The sequence below is a fragment of the Siphateles boraxobius genome, unplaced genomic scaffold (assembly GCF_051911475.1).
Source record: "Siphateles boraxobius isolate OS27281-9 unplaced genomic scaffold, OSU_SipBor_1 22, whole genome shotgun sequence".
Taxonomy (NCBI): domain Eukaryota; kingdom Metazoa; phylum Chordata; class Actinopteri; order Cypriniformes; family Leuciscidae; genus Siphateles; species Siphateles boraxobius.
Genome location: NW_027508833.1, coordinates 28,895,284 through 28,912,911, shown reverse-complemented (window position 1 = coordinate 28,912,911; position 17,628 = coordinate 28,895,284). Strand labels below are relative to the sequence as shown.

Below are 17,628 nucleotides of genomic sequence, written 5' to 3'. Positions count from 1 at the left end.
TTTTCTTTAGTAAAATCTTTTATTGAAATCAAATAACACTTTTCTTGACTCATTTCATAAGTCGTAAGTTTTGAACAAAGTGTAAATGACTCGCAAACATTAACCCTTTTAAAATGTACAAATATTGCAAAACAGCTTAAACATAAACCGCATTCAAAGTGCCAACAACAAACAGCATTTAAGACACAATGTGACTGCAGTCTAGCACCACCACACACAAAAAAGGGATCAATCCTTGAACTTACACCCCATTTATTTCCTGGTCATATGCCACTTCTACTGCCCTGAGGTAGCTCACTGGAGGTGTTACAGAGGGTACATGAATGGATGTATTCTGGTAGGGTTGATTCAAATTTGTGTGTCCCTGCCAAGGTGTTTGGGGGCCAGGATGTAATGCTAATCTGGCCTCATTTTCATGTGCATCGTATAACATCATAAGGATGTTACGACGGAGTCTCATCTTGGTCAGTGGGTCTTTAATTAGCTTAATCTCAGTAACTACCTGTTTGCCAAATGTTTGATCAACATCCGTACCGGCATTTACCAGTGTTTCAGATACATTTTTTAAAATGGTTACTTTCTCGATTTCAAGTTCATCTAATGATTTGTCTCGTAACTTTTGTTTGGGTTTGTAATATGCTCTTTCAGGAACCTGACGATGCTGGTGGGATGATGAGGCTTCAAGTGAGGTTTGTGGAGTTGATGGTCCAGATGTGTGGTGGGAGGTGGAGGTGGAGGTGGATGACTCGAACACATCCTCCTCTGTCTCCTGATCTTCTCCACCCTCATCTGTGATGCTGTGTTCCAAGTCATCCAACTAAGATAAAACAAGCTGTATGAAATATCAGGCATAACAAGTAATGGCACAATACATGTTTGGAAGCATACTATAGAAAGCTCACAAATGTATTTAAAAGTTGGAAAGTACTGTAACAACCTTTACCCCAAACTTACATTCAGTGTAGACTGAGACACGCGTTGTACAACAAAAGGCTGTAGAAACTGCAGGTTTTTTAAAATCCACTTCTGTCTGGAAGTTAATTCTTTGTCGCCGCTGCCACTCGGTTTTGAACGGAGTACTTTCCCATACTGTGTTCGGAGGGAAGCAGCTTTTGTTTGGACCTCACCGGCTGTAAGTAAGAAATCAGATTACAAATGTAAAATCTAGTCTCTGTAATTGTCAATCGCACTCGCACACACACACACGCTCACGCACTAACTCATACACATACATACATCACACACACACATACATCACACACACAAACTCACTCACTCTCGTTCATTCACACATACATGGCCTACATACGTGCGCACACACACACACACAGACTCGCTCACGCACTCACTCACTCATACACACGCACGCACTCACTCACTCACTCATACACATACATAATCACACACATACATAATCACACACACTAAACTCACTCACTCTCGTTCATTTACACATACATGGCATATGCGCGCGCACACACACAGAGAGACTCGCTCACGCACTCACTCACTCATACACATACACACACACACGCACGCACTCACTCATACACATAACAACGTTACATACATAATCACACAACAATTTGCTCTATAGCGAAGGAAAATTTAATGAATGATTAGCTAGCTAAATGCTAATTTCAGTACTCACTGGGTTGCTGAAGTGTTTCCGCTATCGTTCGCCAGCATTTTTCTTTTTGAATTCTGTCATGGTACTCCCTCGATGACACATCATATAGGCAGGAGTACTGTTGCCACAGCTCCACGAACCTTTCCTCCATTTCATAACTCCACCTAGTAGCACCATCATCTCTCTTTCGTTTCGCCATTTTTGAAAGTTGTGTACGGAAACGCTTCTGTGCTCCTATTGGTCAACCTCATACATGTGACGGAACCCGTCGTGGACGACCGTTAAAAAAATTAAACATGCTAGTCTTTTTGTCGTGATGTCGTGAAGCATCGCAGACGCGACGTAGGTTGTCGCCCACTATGACACACTATACGAGATGATACGATCGAATCTTGCGTCCCGACGCCCGTTGTCGTTTACGAATCCCCACGACACCCTACGTCAAACGGATCGTGCCAAAATCGGGCTAAAATCGTGTAATCTGAACCAGGCATAAGAGAGCCGATGAGATTTACCAGCAGCTTCTATCAGAGGAAGATGATCTTCCTCCTCATACCCAACAGTTACTTTACTATAGTTACTCGTGCCATTTATATCAGTGTAGGAGACGGTCCAGAGACCAATCAATCGACTATCTCATGAAAGCAGCAGCAATCCAAAACATTTCACAAGACAGACAGAAGAGCATAATGCTTCTTTAAAAAACTGTTAAGAATGGCAGAAACTCTCGCTGTGAGGAGATTTCAAAATTTCTAAAGATTGTTCTCGAAGATGAGTAAATATTCTCTTTATTTCACTTAATTTATGCAACATGAATAGCATAGCATAGCAATAGCTAGAAAAATCACTCAACCTAGATCCAATGTCTCAATAGGTGTTAAGCATTAAGTGTAAAGATGCGTCACATTTACCATTGTGTGGTGAATTTTCATGGGGGAAATCCAGTCATTTCAATAAGAATCCATGTGATCAAAAGAATTTCCACTAGGTTTAATTTGGTCAGATTTCACAATGGGTTCTCCAAGAGAAAGCTTGGTTTGAATGAGACTTCTGTACGAACTGTGCTTCATACATCTCTACACTATTAGAAATAGACTTTTGGCTGTGAAATTTCACCAAATGTGACCACAGCTTAAATAAAGGTGGACATGTATTTGTGTATTGTACATGCATCATAAAATATGATTTCTTAATATGTTATAAATTTTTTATGTATTCTTTTTTGCAAGATATTTAACAGCTCTTCATATAATACCAATAGCAAGAAACAAGGTAATATTTTTTTTCATAGGTATATTAATGTTGTGGCTTTACATTTCGCATTAAGAGTATTTTGACAGTAGTAGCCCATGTACAATTTTATCTGTAACAACTTATATTTAACAATTCTTTCTTTTTTTATGTATAGTGTAGTGAAGATCTTTTTTCAAGAACATTTTTAAAATGGCATTTTATGGGGGACTATCATATTTTATAACAAGGGCAATGACAAATTATCAAAAAGTGTCACACTTCGCCTTTATTCACCCCCTGTATAAGACATTTAACTAGCACACTACTAGATATAAATAGATTCCCCTATATGTCTAATTGCCAGAATAACTGTATCAGCTGATAAGGAGTTCTCTCTATCCTAGCATATGTCTCACTGTGAAACGGCAGCAATTTTCCATCCTATTGCCTTTAATAAAAGCACTTGTTAAATGGAACTTGTGACAAAGTTATTCAATAAATCTGTTTATTCCTTATTACTTAATTTCCGGTTTTTGTTCATCAAGGAAAGAGTTAACTGACTTTAAATACACACTGAATCTGAAGAAGAGAGAAATAGCTGCAGAATCAACTGGAAATAATAAAATGTTTTAAAAACAGTGAAATTGACTTTGTAAACAGCAGCACATATTGAGAGTGAAACTGAATATTGTCATGTTTAGTGTTTGTTTTGTTTGCCAGTGACACCCAGTTTGTACCTGAGTTTCAGTGATTTATCCCTGTCACCTGTTGTCTTGTTACTTGGTCATTATGAGTTCATTTGTCCCAGCTGTGTCTCGTTGCCCTTATCTGTTCTGTGTATTTAAAGCCTGTGTTTCAGTCTGGTCCTTGTCTGTCGTCGTCGCAACATGCTTGGTTGTGCCGTTGATGTTCCCTTTGTCTTCTGTCTGTTAATATTCTAGTTTGTTTAAATAAACACTGCTGCAATTGAGATCCAGCTGCCTTTCCTGCTTCAACCAGCCCGTGACAAATATAAATTTGTTGGCAAAACTTTGCAATAAGATTGCATTTGTTACCATTATCATTAATTGACATGAACTAACAATTAAAAAATACATCTAAACCATTCATTAATCTTAGTCAATATCAACATTTATTAATTCCTTATTTAAATCAAAAGTTGCATTTGTTAATATTATTTAATGGAACTGAGCTAACATGAACTAAAAATGAGCAGCTTTATTTGAACTAGCATTAACACATCGTAATAAACACTGTAACAAATGTATTGTTCATGTTAGTTCAAGTTTATTTAAAAGTGTTACCACATTTTTTATATCAATTATGGTAAATATGCAAATCAATTCAACCATCTGAACAGCCAGCTAGAAATAAAGTAGGTAATGCCACATAATATTATCAATATCAAATGATTAAAACATTTCTGGAATATAATAATTTTACATTACACTTAAAACCTGCATCTAAAGAGTTCATTTTTGAGGAAGAAGTCAGGCTCTGGACTTTATCACTTTGTCATTACGTAAACTACACTTCATTGAAGTAAAAAATCGAAACCTTAGACAGAATAGAAACTATAGAACAATCAGGAGCTGACGTGTTTAACGACTGTTCAGGTAGGTAAGAAGATGGTTTTATGAGCGTGATCATTATAAATACATAATCTCTCAGCTACTCACACGAAGCTCAAATCAGCATTGCTAGAAGGAACATCTAAAACCAGACCACAACTAACCATTATTATGGAGTAAGTACTTTTCCAGTATAAATATGAAAATATCTAGTCTAATGTAGGAATTTAAAGTGATTTACCAGACTAAACTCAAGATTGTGTAAAAGTGTTTTGGCTTAGTTGAAACTGTTGATTATCTGTCCCATTACTGCTATGATATTTTTGTATGTAAACCAGCATTTGTAACTCCTCATTAAAAGATCATTTTTCTGAATGTGTCAGTAATTCTAGTCTAAAACAACGTCTTGAGAGGCTGGAGTGCCACTTCACCTGGCATCTGGAGTACAGTACAAATGAACTCCAGGATTTTCTGAGCAAGCTGAATTATATGGACCAGGAAACATGCACTTGGCTGGTTCACTATTACAACCTGCTAGGCTACACTCATCAGACTCTTGGCTCCAACACAGAGGCAGTGAAGCACCTGCACAAAGCAGAAAGTGTGATCCAGGAGCAGGGAACAGAAGAGGCAGGAGTCCAGCTTCAGGTCAACAAAGCAAACCTGGCTTGGGTCTACTACCATTTGGGAGAGATGGATAAAAGCAAAGGATATCTAGAAGAGGTGGAGAGGCTTCAGCGAATGCATCCTGCTCTACCTGGATGCACTTTACACCCTGAAGTCAGTGGAGAAAAGGACTGGACGCTGGTGAAGTTTGACTAGTCCAAGAAGCGCCAGGCGATTGATTACTTTAAGATGGCTTTAAATGCAGAACCAGATAGGAAAGAATGGCACAAAGGACTTGCCATAGCCATGAACATGGAATTTGTACCACCTGAATTCACTCTAGATGAGATTGTAGAGCAACTGAAAATTGCACATGAAAAAGAACCAAATAGTTTATTCTTTTATTCTCATTATTTACTAAAACTGTACAAACAGAAAAAGGTGTCAGTTGAAAGGGAGATGCAAGGTTTACTAGAAAGAACTCTTGAAACTGGAAACCTGGAGTGTTTGCAAGTTATTCTCAGGTATTATAGAGAACAGGATTCTTTAGATAAAGCAATTCAAATAGCAGAGACAGCTCATGAAAAGTCCCCCTCTTCAGTTAAAGCGTTGAAACAATTGGCAGACAGCTACAAATGGAAGGTTTACAACATGAAAGACAGTGAGGAAAGGGAGACTTTGGCTAGGGAATCCATTAAGCTCTTAGAGGAGTTTCTTACATATTACCCTCACTCATACAAAGTAAAGATAAACCTTGCATCACTGCATTGTTACACACACAAATTTGAGAAAGCAGATGAGATTTACAAGAATCTCCTGTCAGAGGAAAATTATCTTTCTCCTCATAGACAACAGCACTTATTTTATAGTTATGCCCAACATCTAAATCATAATAGATCACAATCCAGAGATTCAGTCTCCTTTTACATGAAAGCAGCAGAAATCCCAGTAATGACAGAATGCAAACAAAAGAGTATAAAAGTCCTTAAAAGCATTATGAAGAGGCGCAGAGACCCTCGCTGTATGGAAATTCAGCATTTTCTGGAGGGAGGGAATTAAAACTTCTGATTAAAATGTGCTCTATCGCATCAGATAAGTTATGAACAATGTCCCAACATCATACATCAATCCTCAAAAATCATTATGGAGGATCTTTAAAATTCACTCAATGCAGAAACCATAATGAAGATATTTAAGAAAAACATGAAAATGGGACAACTATCTTAATTCCCAATCTCTAGTCAATATACTGTATTCAGTTTTATAGTTTGTTGTGTAATGGACTGTAGATTCCAATACCTGTCCAGTTTCCATTGAAGTAAAAAAAACTTCTTGGAGCGGGATCGTATTTTATCTATAACTATTGTTAACATTTGACACAGAAAAAACTTTCAGAACTACTTTCCTTTGAGGCTTTCATTTCTGAAATGTAGATATACAGATGTGTTGCTTACAGTAGCTACGTTTCAAATACAAGAACAAACATGTCTCTCTTTCATTTCTGATTAGTTTTTTAGTTTGTTGATAAGATTTACTTGACCTGCTCAGTTGATTTTGCAACTTTGTTTTCAGTGTGCAGTAATATACAAATTAAAACCATTTTCTTACAGTGTCTAACAAGTTGAGAGCATTTTAGACATGATGTTTCTGTTTTCCATTTTCTTAAGGGAACTTTGTAGCTTGCCAGTGGAAAGGCTGAAGATACATTGTGACAAAATTAATGTTATTTACTGTAACCAGCACAAATACAAGGTCACTTTCAGATAAATGTGTATTGTTGAGAATCACAAGGTATTTGATGTATTTTCTAAAAATGTAAAAAAATAAATTAAAATTGTTTCCCTTCTTGTCAATATATGCTTCATCTTTCATTTTAAATTCTTAAATTTCAGCCATATGGCTGTTACCAATCAAATTAATTAATTTACACTTACAACTGCATTAAATAATGTTATGAGATTGTTTTAAATATTTTTTGAATATACAAATAGAATTATAGCCTACTTTTAAACACGACACTAAACCACCAGTAGGGGCGGCAGGTGACCGTCTCTTTTTTTACAGTCTATGGTCTTAACGCGTGCGTTATTGAGTCATTTATTCAAATGATTCGTTCAAACGGCTGAATCGTTCAGGACTGAGGCAGTTGTTTAATGGGTCATTGAATCGTTGACTCAACCGATTCATTCAAAGTGCTGAATCATTCAGTAATGCGGTTATGTGTTCCGGTGAGATGTGCTGTGGTTCTACTGTGATCTATGTTTTTAACTATTTTCGCTACTCAAATAGAACAAAAACAATCAATATTGTGTCTAAAAATGAAAATGACTTGATATTAATTACTTGTTTATAGAACTGTCATATGAAATCAGTGTCACATTTTCAATTGTGATGGTATTATTCAACACTCGTGGTCGTGTGATGTTGCTTAACTGTATCATATTTTATAAATATAAAAACTCCACATTATTTTTTTTAACCGCTGTATGTTCATTAAGTTTCTTTGTGTGAACTGCGCTCATTGTTTCCATTTCTCCTCATGAGGCTGCAGTAGCCTCAACTGTTACCGTCAGACAGTCAGCGGCTGTTGCGGATTGTTTGACACACAGTACCAATGTCAGCAGATATTTTTTTTAACGATAATAATTTAAAAATTAAAAAACATTTTAAATGTACAAATATTGTAAGTGAACAACAATAGTACAAGTTTAAACATTTTTTTTATTAAGACTTCAAAAAATAATTCTGCATCTACTTTTAGGTGTGCCAACAGTGGCACCGGCACACCCTGGCCCACCCGTGGCTATGCCTTTGATTCCTATCAAAGGCACAGTATTGTTCATGACTTTTTATCGAAATACAGGCTATCTGATACTGCTTACATATAGTAGGCTATCTAATATTATTCTTGTTTCCTTGGTTATGGTTTAGCCATATTTTTTATGAGAGTCTTAAGTCCAAAGAAAGCTCTGATTGATGCAGAATTAGGAAAGCTCTTTTTAACACATTTGGCAAATTTAAAACATTAAAAAATTCAACAGGATTCTGCATAAAACATTCTGCAGAATTCAAAACATTCCCAAAAAAATCAACATAGAAAATGTGGAAATATAAAAAGCAGATTTGATTGCATTTAGGCCACGAGCTAACTGATAGCAGCACTAAAATTAATAACACTTTTATGACTTTGAATAGGGTGACATTTGATTTGAGTGTTTTAAGGCCAGTGAGCTTGACTGTTTAAAACAGTAGTGCATGTAGCTGTATACATTACTATTCAAAAGGTTGGGATCACTTTTATTCAGCACAGGAACATTAAATTGATTAAAAGTGACAGTGAAGGCACTTATAATGTTACAAATGATGTTCTTTTAAACTTTCTATTTCATTAAAGAATCCTAAAAAAAATGTTTCCAAACAATTTCACAGTTTCCAAAAAAAAAGAAAAAAAAAGCAGTAGGCTATACTTGTACTGGGAAAAGAACATTGTTTCATTTGTCTGACCAGCCAATCAGATATCAGCTTGAGAGACACATTAAAATATCAAATGAGTATCAAATATGAAACACTTTCTTTTTTGGCAAACTCATTAAAATATCACACAAATGTCACCTTTAAATAACCAAATTCTTAATAAAATCCTGTATTTTGGCAGTAGATTCCTGTGTTTGTGGCAGTCCATCTGACGGATGAGAGCTTTGGATCAGAAACACACACACAAAATAAACTTTCATATAACCCTGTTTAATTCCAGAGGAGGCACTTTCATGTTTCTCCACAGCAATATTGCTGTACTTTTCTACTGCTTTAGAAATCTCCTGTACCTGGTTGTGAGTCAGTTTAAGCAAGAGCTCCCTCTAGTGCAGCGGATGATCACTCTCACAGCAGCCAGAATCACAGCACTGCAGATCAGAGAGACTCCACTGAGGAAGAATGTAGATGTATAGGAGCCTGTCTGATCCACTAGCCAACCTGAGAGAGAGAAAGGGAGAGAGAGATTTCATAAAACACTCTGATTTAGTTTAAAGGAACACTCCACCGTTTTTTGAAATAGGGCTTAATCACAGTCTCCCCTACATTAAGATACCTGGGCAAAAGCATTTTTGTCTCAGTGCATGCATTGTCTTACTTTTACTCATGACATGCTACTTGACAACATAGGATTCCATTCATTATGATAAGCTAAGCTAGCGTCGGCGTTGCCAAACTTAGACAATGCATGCACTGAGACAAAAATGCTTTTGCCCACCTATCTTAATGTAGGGAAGACTGTGAATAAGCCCTATTTAAAAAAACGGTGGAGTGTTCCTTTAATATACTGCAGCCACATACAAGTGAATAAGCAAATGTATGTGTAAACAGTAACTCCGAAACTACAGTAACTTGTGTGATTGATTCTTGGCATGTATTGGAAAATGACAATCTGTCTGTTTGTGAGCGTGAAAGAGAGAGTGAGTAAATCTTCTCTAACCTCCAATAGGTGGGCTGATGAGGTAGGGGATTGCGTGGAGGAAGTAAACAACTCCCAGAGCTGAGGTCAGTTGGGTGGAGCTGACAGTGTCAGAGGTCACCACAGGAATAAGTGCTACGTAAGCTCCGTCAAAGTAGCCGTAGATGAGAGAAAAGGGGACGAGGAGGGAAAAACCACTCAGCAGAGGCAAAAAAAGACAGCTCAGCCCTTCTGACCCCACAGCCAGCATGTAACTCACCACCCTATATGGCCTCAAACACCTAAACATAAACGCACACAGATACAGATCAAACCGCAGAGTTAGATGGGAATTGTTAAGAATTTTAGAAATAAACAGTCCCATTAACAGTATTTTTAGTACGTTCAAGGAATTAATAAGAAAAGAGAAGATATTTTTAACAATACAGTAGTACAGTAATTCCAATACAGTGCTTTGTCCTTTTTCAGTCTATTTAACCTTAAAGTTGGTATGAAAGTTGCAATCGTTTTCTCTTCCCTATTGTGATGTGTATCCATGTGAAACGGCTTCTAGTATGAGAAAAAATGTAGGGACTTGATTTTGTCCATCGGGAATTGATTGGATAGATGGATTGCTGTCATTTGCTATTGCTGAGACATTGGTTGATAAAATGAGATTAAGTACATAAAGTATATTTGTGCTATTTAATATATTTAAATATTGCAGGTTTGAGTAATATTCTCAGTTTGCATTTCACAGTTTTTATTCATTTTGTGAAATACTGAATCTGTTTTGTGCAAGTGAGATGAGTAAATGCATCTGCACTTACTCACAATTTCTCTCAAAATGGGGACAAGAGAGGTGTCAGTCAATAAATGTGAAAACAAAGTAACTTGCGTTACTTATTTGACAAAGTAACTCAGGTATTTTGTAGTAAAGCAATGGAAATGGATGGAAAATACTAGTTACGTGGGAAAAGTAATTGATTACTTGTAATGTGTTATCCCAGCACTGTATCCCTTTACTGATTTTAAAGACAGATTACAGCACCACAAATTTTATTAAATGTCTAACTCCACAGGTTCTATAAAGTAAACCGACTTCTAGCATAGTTGTAACTCTCAAATATTGCAGAAAATAACAAAAAACAAAATCACAACAAACTCTTACTTTCTATCAGCAATCCATCCGAAAGTGATAGTTCCGACAATCCCTGACACTCCTAGTATGGACATGAGTAATGCTGCCTGTTGAGGGCTGATGCCTGCGCTCAGCGAATATGGTACAAGATACACAAATGGCACACTGCAACCATATGCAAGGAACAGGAAGGACACCAACAGCAACAGGAAGTCTGGTATCAACAGGAAGGAATATTCTCTCAATACAGGTTTCCTTACGATAGACCATACATTTTCCTTGGACTCCTTCAGTATGTTTGTGTTTACCAACTTTGATTGTGCCAGAGTGGTGTGGTTAGCGTTTGCTTCGGATTTTGATCCTGGGATGGCTGGCAAGTCATCCAATTGTATTAAAGCTGCGACTGAGATGTTCCATTCATCTGCGCTTCCGTTCACAGTCTCTGAGTCTTCAGAGAGATCCTGTCTATGGTTTAGCTCCTCATCGGAGTGTGTATGCTTTGCATCAGAGGGCCCTGACTTATCTGCCTCCATCTGTTCTTTTCCATCCCATGGCATATTGTCAGCTTGTTCTTTCCCCCCTCTGTCTTTCATCATTTTATCCGTATCCATATGTTTTAACTCCACTGATCTCTGTTCCTGTGCACTCAATTCAACATTGAGGACTCCATCAGCAAGTTTCACATTCAGCAAATCAACCTTTTTGTTACCCTCCAAGTCCATCTGCTTCTGCCTACCTCTTTGGCCTTCCAAAGGCCTCATAAGGGCTCCACAAACACACAGGTGAGACACCAAACCCCCCAGAATGAGCAGCGCACCTCTCCAGGAGAAGAACTCAATAAGGAGTTGCACAGCCGGTGCTAGTATGAAGGTTCCAATGCCACTGCCTGACATGGCGATCCCGTAAGCCAGCGCTTTTCTCTCGCTGAAGTAAGAACCCACCATGGCGATAGCAGGAGTGTAGCTGAGAGCAAATCCCACACCTGTGCAGAAAATCAGGAAGGCTAGTATTCAAGACTACAGATATGCATGGCTAGTTTGTTGGAAATTAATGGCACACTATGTACACGATGTTCAAAATGTACAAAATTTAAATAATGTGTCAATACATCATCAATCTTTCTTCCAAAACGACTTTTTGTCTTATCCTGATTTTCTATTATAAAAGAATATAAGCCTATTGTAAAGTGTTTATATTTTAGATATGACGGGACGGTTTTCACAGGAAATTGCGTTCATACATGTCTAGACCTGAGTGATTTGAAATGTTGTAAGCTGACGCAGAGTTGCCTTTTTTATTACACAACATTTGAGTAAAGGCTATTTTAATGAACAGATAAACTGACAAATTTAGATCTCTAATAAGGTTCATTAAATCATTATCTATTGTGAAGGGTCTTTCCATTATGGCTGTTATAGAGCTGTGGTGGAATTTATTTTCAAGGAAGCACTGTGTCTTAATTAATGGGTAAATCTACAGTAACGTCTTCAGCTAGTCAGCTTGAGAATGAGATCCTTTCTATCTAAACTGGTTAGATCTCTTAAAGAGTAGTGAATGTTTTATGAGCAGTAGGATAACCATATTCATCCGCACGGTCAAGCAGAGCCAAAGCACAACCAAAACAGTGTTCTTTGGCAAATGCAAGCAGTTTTGATTTTTAACTGCTAGAGGGCCAAAAGTTACATAGTTTAGCCTACCCTTAAAGGGATACTTCACCCAAAAAAAATAATTTGCTGTTAATTTACTCACTCTCAGGCCATCCTAGATTTAAGTGACTTTTTTTCTTCAGTAGAACTATAAAGAAGATTTTTAGCTGAAACTGTGGTCCACTGTGATTCATATAATAGAAGTCAATGGGAAATTAAAAAAAAAACATATTGAGACAAAACAAAATAAATACCCGTGGGTCCTGAGGATACTTTGAGGTCTTTAGAAGCTAAATGATCGCTCTATGCAAGAAACTGAACATTATTTACAACATCTTTACCTCAAATCCACAGCTTTGGAAAACAGTCCTGAGCGTGTTAGCGACAGTCTGGGGCGCAAGCTTTCTGTCGCATAAACATTTATATTTTTGCTTGATTCATTAAAATGTTTGCAATTCACAATACACTTTATGCATCTTTGACTTTTCTTTGCATTAATAAATTAAAATGACTACATAATCATTTCTACATGGAATCATAATTTAACAGCGCTCAGCTCACATGCGAGGTTGCTCCTACACATACGCCATTATGCGACAGAAAGCTCGCGCTCCAGACACGCTCATGCTTGACCGTTTGCCAAGGCTGTTAGAGGTAACAAAAATGTTTAAATAATGATCAGTTCTTGCATAGACAAATCATTTTGCTTAAGACCTCAATTAATTGTCAGGAGTCCAGGGTATTAATTTTGATTTGTCGGTATATGTTTTTTTTTTTTATCTTTAAGTGACGGCACACATTGACTTCCATTATATGAATCACCAAGGACCACAGTTTCAGCTAAAAATCTTTTTACTGTTCTACTGAAGAAGGAGGGTGAGTAAATGAACAGCAATGTTCATTACCTTTAACATAATAGTTACAGAGGAAAATTATCAGTGAAATATTGAGAATGTTGTGTATGCTGCTGTGTGTGGATCTGTATCAAACCTGTAAGAACACCCAGTGTAAGATACAGGAACTCTACGCTAGTGGCCAGTGAGCTGAGCACCAGACCAGCAGAGGCAAGAAGTCCACCAATCATGACTGCTATACGAGAAGAGAGGCGGTTCCCCATATAACTACCCAGTGGTGCTATAAAGAGAAAAAGAATGAGGTGGATTGCATGATAGTGGAAGTTTGTATTATTTTATGACTGATAACCGATTAATGGACAATATTAAAATTCTGTACATGTTGTACTCACATCTTGCATGTATAACAAAAAAACGAAATACTAAAATTTATCTTTTTAAAAGCTACAAGTGATTTTACAGTATGAAAATTTTAATTTATTTTGTTAAATAAATAATATAATATTTATAATTTTATTAAATTATTTAATTTCCACTTTAAATGAGAGTTAGATTACAGTAATCTAAAAAATGAGCATGGGAAATTAGCATTCACAATTAAATATTGACGGATAAATATACATCATCAACCTGTACCAATAAATTAAAAAATAATATCAGGCCACCAACTGATATGGAACAGATCAATTGTTCATCATGAAGAAACATTATTTAACTCACTTTTTAACTCAGTATTTAAATCAATGAATCAACCCGATATATTAAATTACAAAACATGTTTTTTTAAATAATCTAACTGCTTGTAAAGAATCAGTGGACAAATAGATACCAAAAGATACACCCAAAACGCCCACATAAATTAAAAAAATCTTAATATTTTTTTCTGTGAATTTCTGTGAATTCTGTGAATATTCTTTCTCACTGGCAGCCAGATAAATCTGGTTTAGTGTGGACTATGAACTGTAAAACTGTCAACAGATTTTTTTTTAACCAAAGTTCTCCTAAAATCAATATAGTTGAGCTAAGTCACATAGTTTTGCTATAGGGTGAACACTAGAGGATTTTTTTCTTTTGCCTTATATGGGTCTTACCACACAACATTGTAGTGCAGTCCAGCAGAGAATGTATCCATGCAGTTGCAGAATAATCTCTGGAAAAGTGTGACTGGAATTCCACAAAAAAGATGGAAACACACCTGCAACCAGCATGAACATGGACAGTTTTGAGGAAGCAATATGCTAAAAGTCATCTGTTGCTTACGGCAACATTAATTTTAATCCTTTTAAGTACAACATTTTCTACCAAATCAAAAAAGGGGTATTTTTCCTGGAGTAGTTATCCTGCTTATTGAATGATTCATCTTGGTTGAGTTTAAAGGCAATTTCCACAGCATTTAGTTTAATTTAGTCTCACATTAAAGAGGATCTATTATGCTTTATTACATTCCTTTAATATGTAATGTTGCTGTTTGAGTATGAAAAATGTCTGCAAAGTTACAAAGCACAAAGTCCACTCCAGAGGGAGTTATTCTCTATATCAGTAAGCACTGTTTCTGATTTCCCTGAAACGCGTCGAGTGTAGTCTTGAGTTTTCTTCCAGGAACGTACACGTCACAATATTCCTCATTTAAATAACCACGCCAAAAGCCGCGGCATGGTGGAGTTGCGTTAGGACTGTGTTGAAACTCGCTGTTATGGTGAGGGGCGTGACATTTCTGAAACATGCTGGAAGCAGTTGACCAATCACAACTCACTTGTCCAGCTGACCAATCAGAGCACATTACGCTTTTGGAAGGAGGGGCTTCATAGAGACAGAAACTAAAAAGAGCGTTACTGACAGACTGGGAAGAGAGGTGCTGCAACAATATGTGAATAATAATGTGTTTCAAGCATTAAAAACATATTCTAGTAGACTCCAACAAAATCGAGACCATAATATGGCCTTTTTAAACTGACAAAACAGAGGTGATGTGAGGGTATCACCTTGATTCCTGGTAGGCAAAGAAGTGCATATAAAAAAACGTGTTTGTGGGGAGTCATGAACTGACCTAGTGACTGCACGTGTGCAAACGGTGGTGAGGAAACATCCAGCCACAATCATCCAGCCCCATCCGCCATCCGGAGTGGCCGCTGAATGTGCTTTTTTCCCAGTCATTTCTAGTCCTCTCTTCATCCTCTCCCTCACTCTCTCACTCCTTTCAGCCTCTTGTTTCCTCTTCTGTCCAGTTTCAGCTGGTTTTGTTCTCTCTGGCTCTGTTTGGGACGTATTTACTTGCTGTTTTTCTCTCAAAACTTCTGTTCCTTCTCGCTTTCATCCATAAGGAGCTTTTAAATTTCATCAAGCAAAATCTGCAGCTGAAACAGATTTTTTTCAATCCTAGCCGCCTTCTAAAATTGTATGTGCAATCTAAATCTGTGTGTTAAGAAAAATCTGTGTTGTAATAAAAGTGAAATTGCTTCAAATGACATTTTCTTGTTTTGGATTAAATACTAAATGTCTCTGAGATTAAAACAAAACAATAATTGAGACAGAAAATTAACATTCTTGTCATCATTTACTCACCCTTGTGTGAACACACAACTCAGGATTTACCACTCTATGACTGAATGGTTAGTGAGTGAGAGACCTGGCAAAGAAATAAGAGCAAAATTGTCCCAGGCTAAGTCTATCCTGCTACATATACACTCTGGATTTTCCATGATACAGACAGTGACCAAGTTAATACACACACTAGTCTGATTCAAAGGGAGGTGAGGAACAGTGTGTCTTTATCAATGCCAAGAAAGAGGGCCAAAAACTACTTCATGGGGCAATAGCAGTTACTTATTGCAAAAATTAGTAAACATGAAACAAAGCTTTCTTCAACCAACCAACTCCTGACAATAACCATTACCAGAGTTAGATTTTGTCCTGGACTCACCTCAATCTATGTCTGGTAAACCAGATCACAGTCAGACCTGATGCGATGACTTGAAGTCTTTAAATTAAAGACTTAACAGGCCGCCTCACTGATGGAACATCTTCTGCATGAAAAAAGGTCACAATAACATTAAAGACAAACGATTTTAACTTTTTTAAAAACTGTTCTTTTGAGCTTTCTGTTTCAGTTTCCACAAAAATATTAAGCAGCTCTTTTCATCTGACATTATACTACACTATAGTTGCAATTATCAATAAATAAAGGATGTACTTTGCACTATCCTGTAAGTGAAACAAAATAATTAGCCATTAAAAAGTTGTAACCAGTAGAGGTCAGAAGAGTGAACATGTAAAAATCATCATTCTGGATCAATGTAGGAAAAAGCTCAAATAATTATGAATTAGCATATGAGAAGAGTAATAACAGTTGTGTACAATCACTTAGGGAGTTTTTCTGAACAACATACAAACAACAAAATACATGACTGAGCTTTCGAAGTGGTCAAAAAAGAAGCGCACTTACTCTGAAACATAGTTCACAGTGTACAGAATCTGGAACAGACGAGGAACAAAAACAACCACTGCTCTCCTCCAAAGTTGCTCTCCTCCAAACATTAGCGCACATGGCTCTGCATCACTGCACGGCGTGCGCGCGCGCTTGGACAGATTAGCAGGGCGGAAACTACAGCCAGCCAACGTGAGGTGGAAGTAGAGGGGGCTGCTTGGTCTAAACTACAGTTAACTGCTGTCCTGGGTAGGATATTTGCCATGGTTGCCTCTCACCCCACCCTGTGTTCAAATTATTGTTATACAGTGACTGTTTGGAATTTTAGAAGTTTTCAGGAAACGATATCCTACCCATGTGGTTACTGAAGTGTTTGAAAACCCAAGAGAAGGGCCATTCTACAGAAACGTCCACTTTTGGTATGGCAAGATGTCTTAAAATGTATTTCTTTTTCTAACATTTAAACTTACACCACATTATTAGATCACCCTTTGACTTAATGAATATGATATTTTTTGTGCATGTTAAAGACCGCATGTACCATTTTTTTGTCACTGGTGTTACCTTACTTCTTTGGCAATATTAAATGTTTTTATGAAATATTATTTTCTTTTTTTTTTCAGCACATGTAGTCAGAGTTACGAAAAAATAATAATAATGCAACAAATAAGGAGATTGTTTTATTTATTTGAATCAGGTTTGTTGAAAGTGTACTTGAATGAGGTTAGTTCGTTTGCGCAACCTTGTATTTGCAATAACAATGAAAATATTTGAAAACCAGTTAAAATCAAGTATGATGCAATCCTTTAAATCTTAACTTTTGAGTGTAGCAAAATTAAATGGATGTAAAATTATTACCATGTCACATATGGCATTGTATTTAATGTGACAGAAAAAAGACAGTGACACAATGAATCACCAATGACATGCATAAGACCAAATATCATTATTCTTCAACTATAATTAAGTAGATGAGACTAAATTGTTACATTTGGCATATAATCTAAATGAATAGCTTTGAATAAAGTTTATCTATAAATGGGAGTCACTGGTGTTACCCATAAGAAAGGTGACACCAGTGACAGTAACACTAG

General features: G+C 36.8%; 2 protein-coding genes and 1 pseudogene across 4 annotated transcripts; 1 reads left to right on the top strand and 2 right to left on the bottom strand.

Annotated features, from left to right (window-relative positions):
• Positions 1–2,128, bottom strand: LOC143747045 (uncharacterized). Its single transcript, XM_077239492.1, has 3 exons — positions 1,652–2,128; positions 955–1,130; positions 1–817 (listed from the first exon to the last, which is right to left on the bottom strand). The coding sequence occupies exons 1-3, from the start codon at positions 1,827–1,829 to the stop codon at positions 242–244; spliced, it is 930 nt and encodes a 309-aa protein (XP_077095607.1). The 5' UTR covers positions 1,830–2,128; the 3' UTR covers positions 1–241.
• A 2,753-nt stretch (positions 2,129–4,881) lies between these two features.
• Positions 4,882–6,209, top strand: LOC143747043 (interferon-induced protein with tetratricopeptide repeats 2-like; annotated as a pseudogene).
• On the bottom strand, positions 5,417–16,662 carry slc16a12a (solute carrier family 16 member 12a). Of its 3 annotated transcripts, XM_077239487.1 has the most exons (10): positions 16,553–16,662; positions 16,031–16,133; positions 15,673–15,736; positions 15,158–15,458; positions 14,202–14,305; positions 13,247–13,390; positions 10,641–11,592; positions 9,512–9,771; positions 8,865–9,012; positions 5,417–6,081 (listed from the first exon to the last, which is right to left on the bottom strand). In XM_077239487.1, exons 4-9 carry the CDS (start codon positions 15,280–15,282, stop codon positions 8,876–8,878), a joined length of 1,722 nt encoding a protein of 573 aa, XP_077095602.1. In that variant the 5' UTR covers positions 15,283–15,458; positions 15,673–15,736; positions 16,031–16,133; positions 16,553–16,662; the 3' UTR covers positions 5,417–6,081; positions 8,865–8,875. The 3 variants fall into 3 exon arrangements, with proteins under 3 accessions (XP_077095602.1, XP_077095603.1, XP_077095604.1); XM_077239488.1 differs by lacking the exons at positions 15,673–15,736; positions 16,031–16,133; positions 16,553–16,662 and having other exon boundaries at positions 5,417–8,736; XM_077239489.1 differs by lacking the exons at positions 15,673–15,736; positions 16,031–16,133; positions 16,553–16,662 and having other exon boundaries at positions 5,417–8,722.
• Between the last annotated feature and the right edge of the window lie 966 nt (positions 16,663–17,628).

Bases quoted from the DNA above. Each gene is read 5' to 3' on its own strand.
- LOC143747045 (XM_077239492.1), bottom strand. From the start codon at position 1,829: ATGGCGAAACGAAAGAGAGATGATGGTGCTACTAGGTGGAGTTATGAA. The intron at 1,131-1,651 runs GTGAGTACTGAA...TCTTACTTACAG, and splicing joins GGAAACACTTCAGCAACCCA to CCGGTGAGGTCCAAACAAAA. The intron at 818-954 runs GTAAGTTTGGGG...GTTTTATCTTAG, and splicing joins TGTCTCAGTCTACACTGAAT to TTGGATGACTTGGAACACAG.
- slc16a12a (XM_077239487.1), bottom strand. From the start codon at position 15,282: ATGAAGAGAGGACTAGAAATGACTGGGAAAAAAGCACATTCAGCGGCC. The intron at 14,306-15,157 runs GTCAGTTCATGA...TGCTGGTTGCAG, and splicing joins TGCACACGTGCAGTCACTAG to GTGTGTTTCCATCTTTTTTG. The intron at 9,013-9,511 runs GTTAGAGAAGAT...TCTCTCTCTCAG, and splicing joins CATCAGCCCACCTATTGGAG to GTTGGCTAGTGGATCAGACA.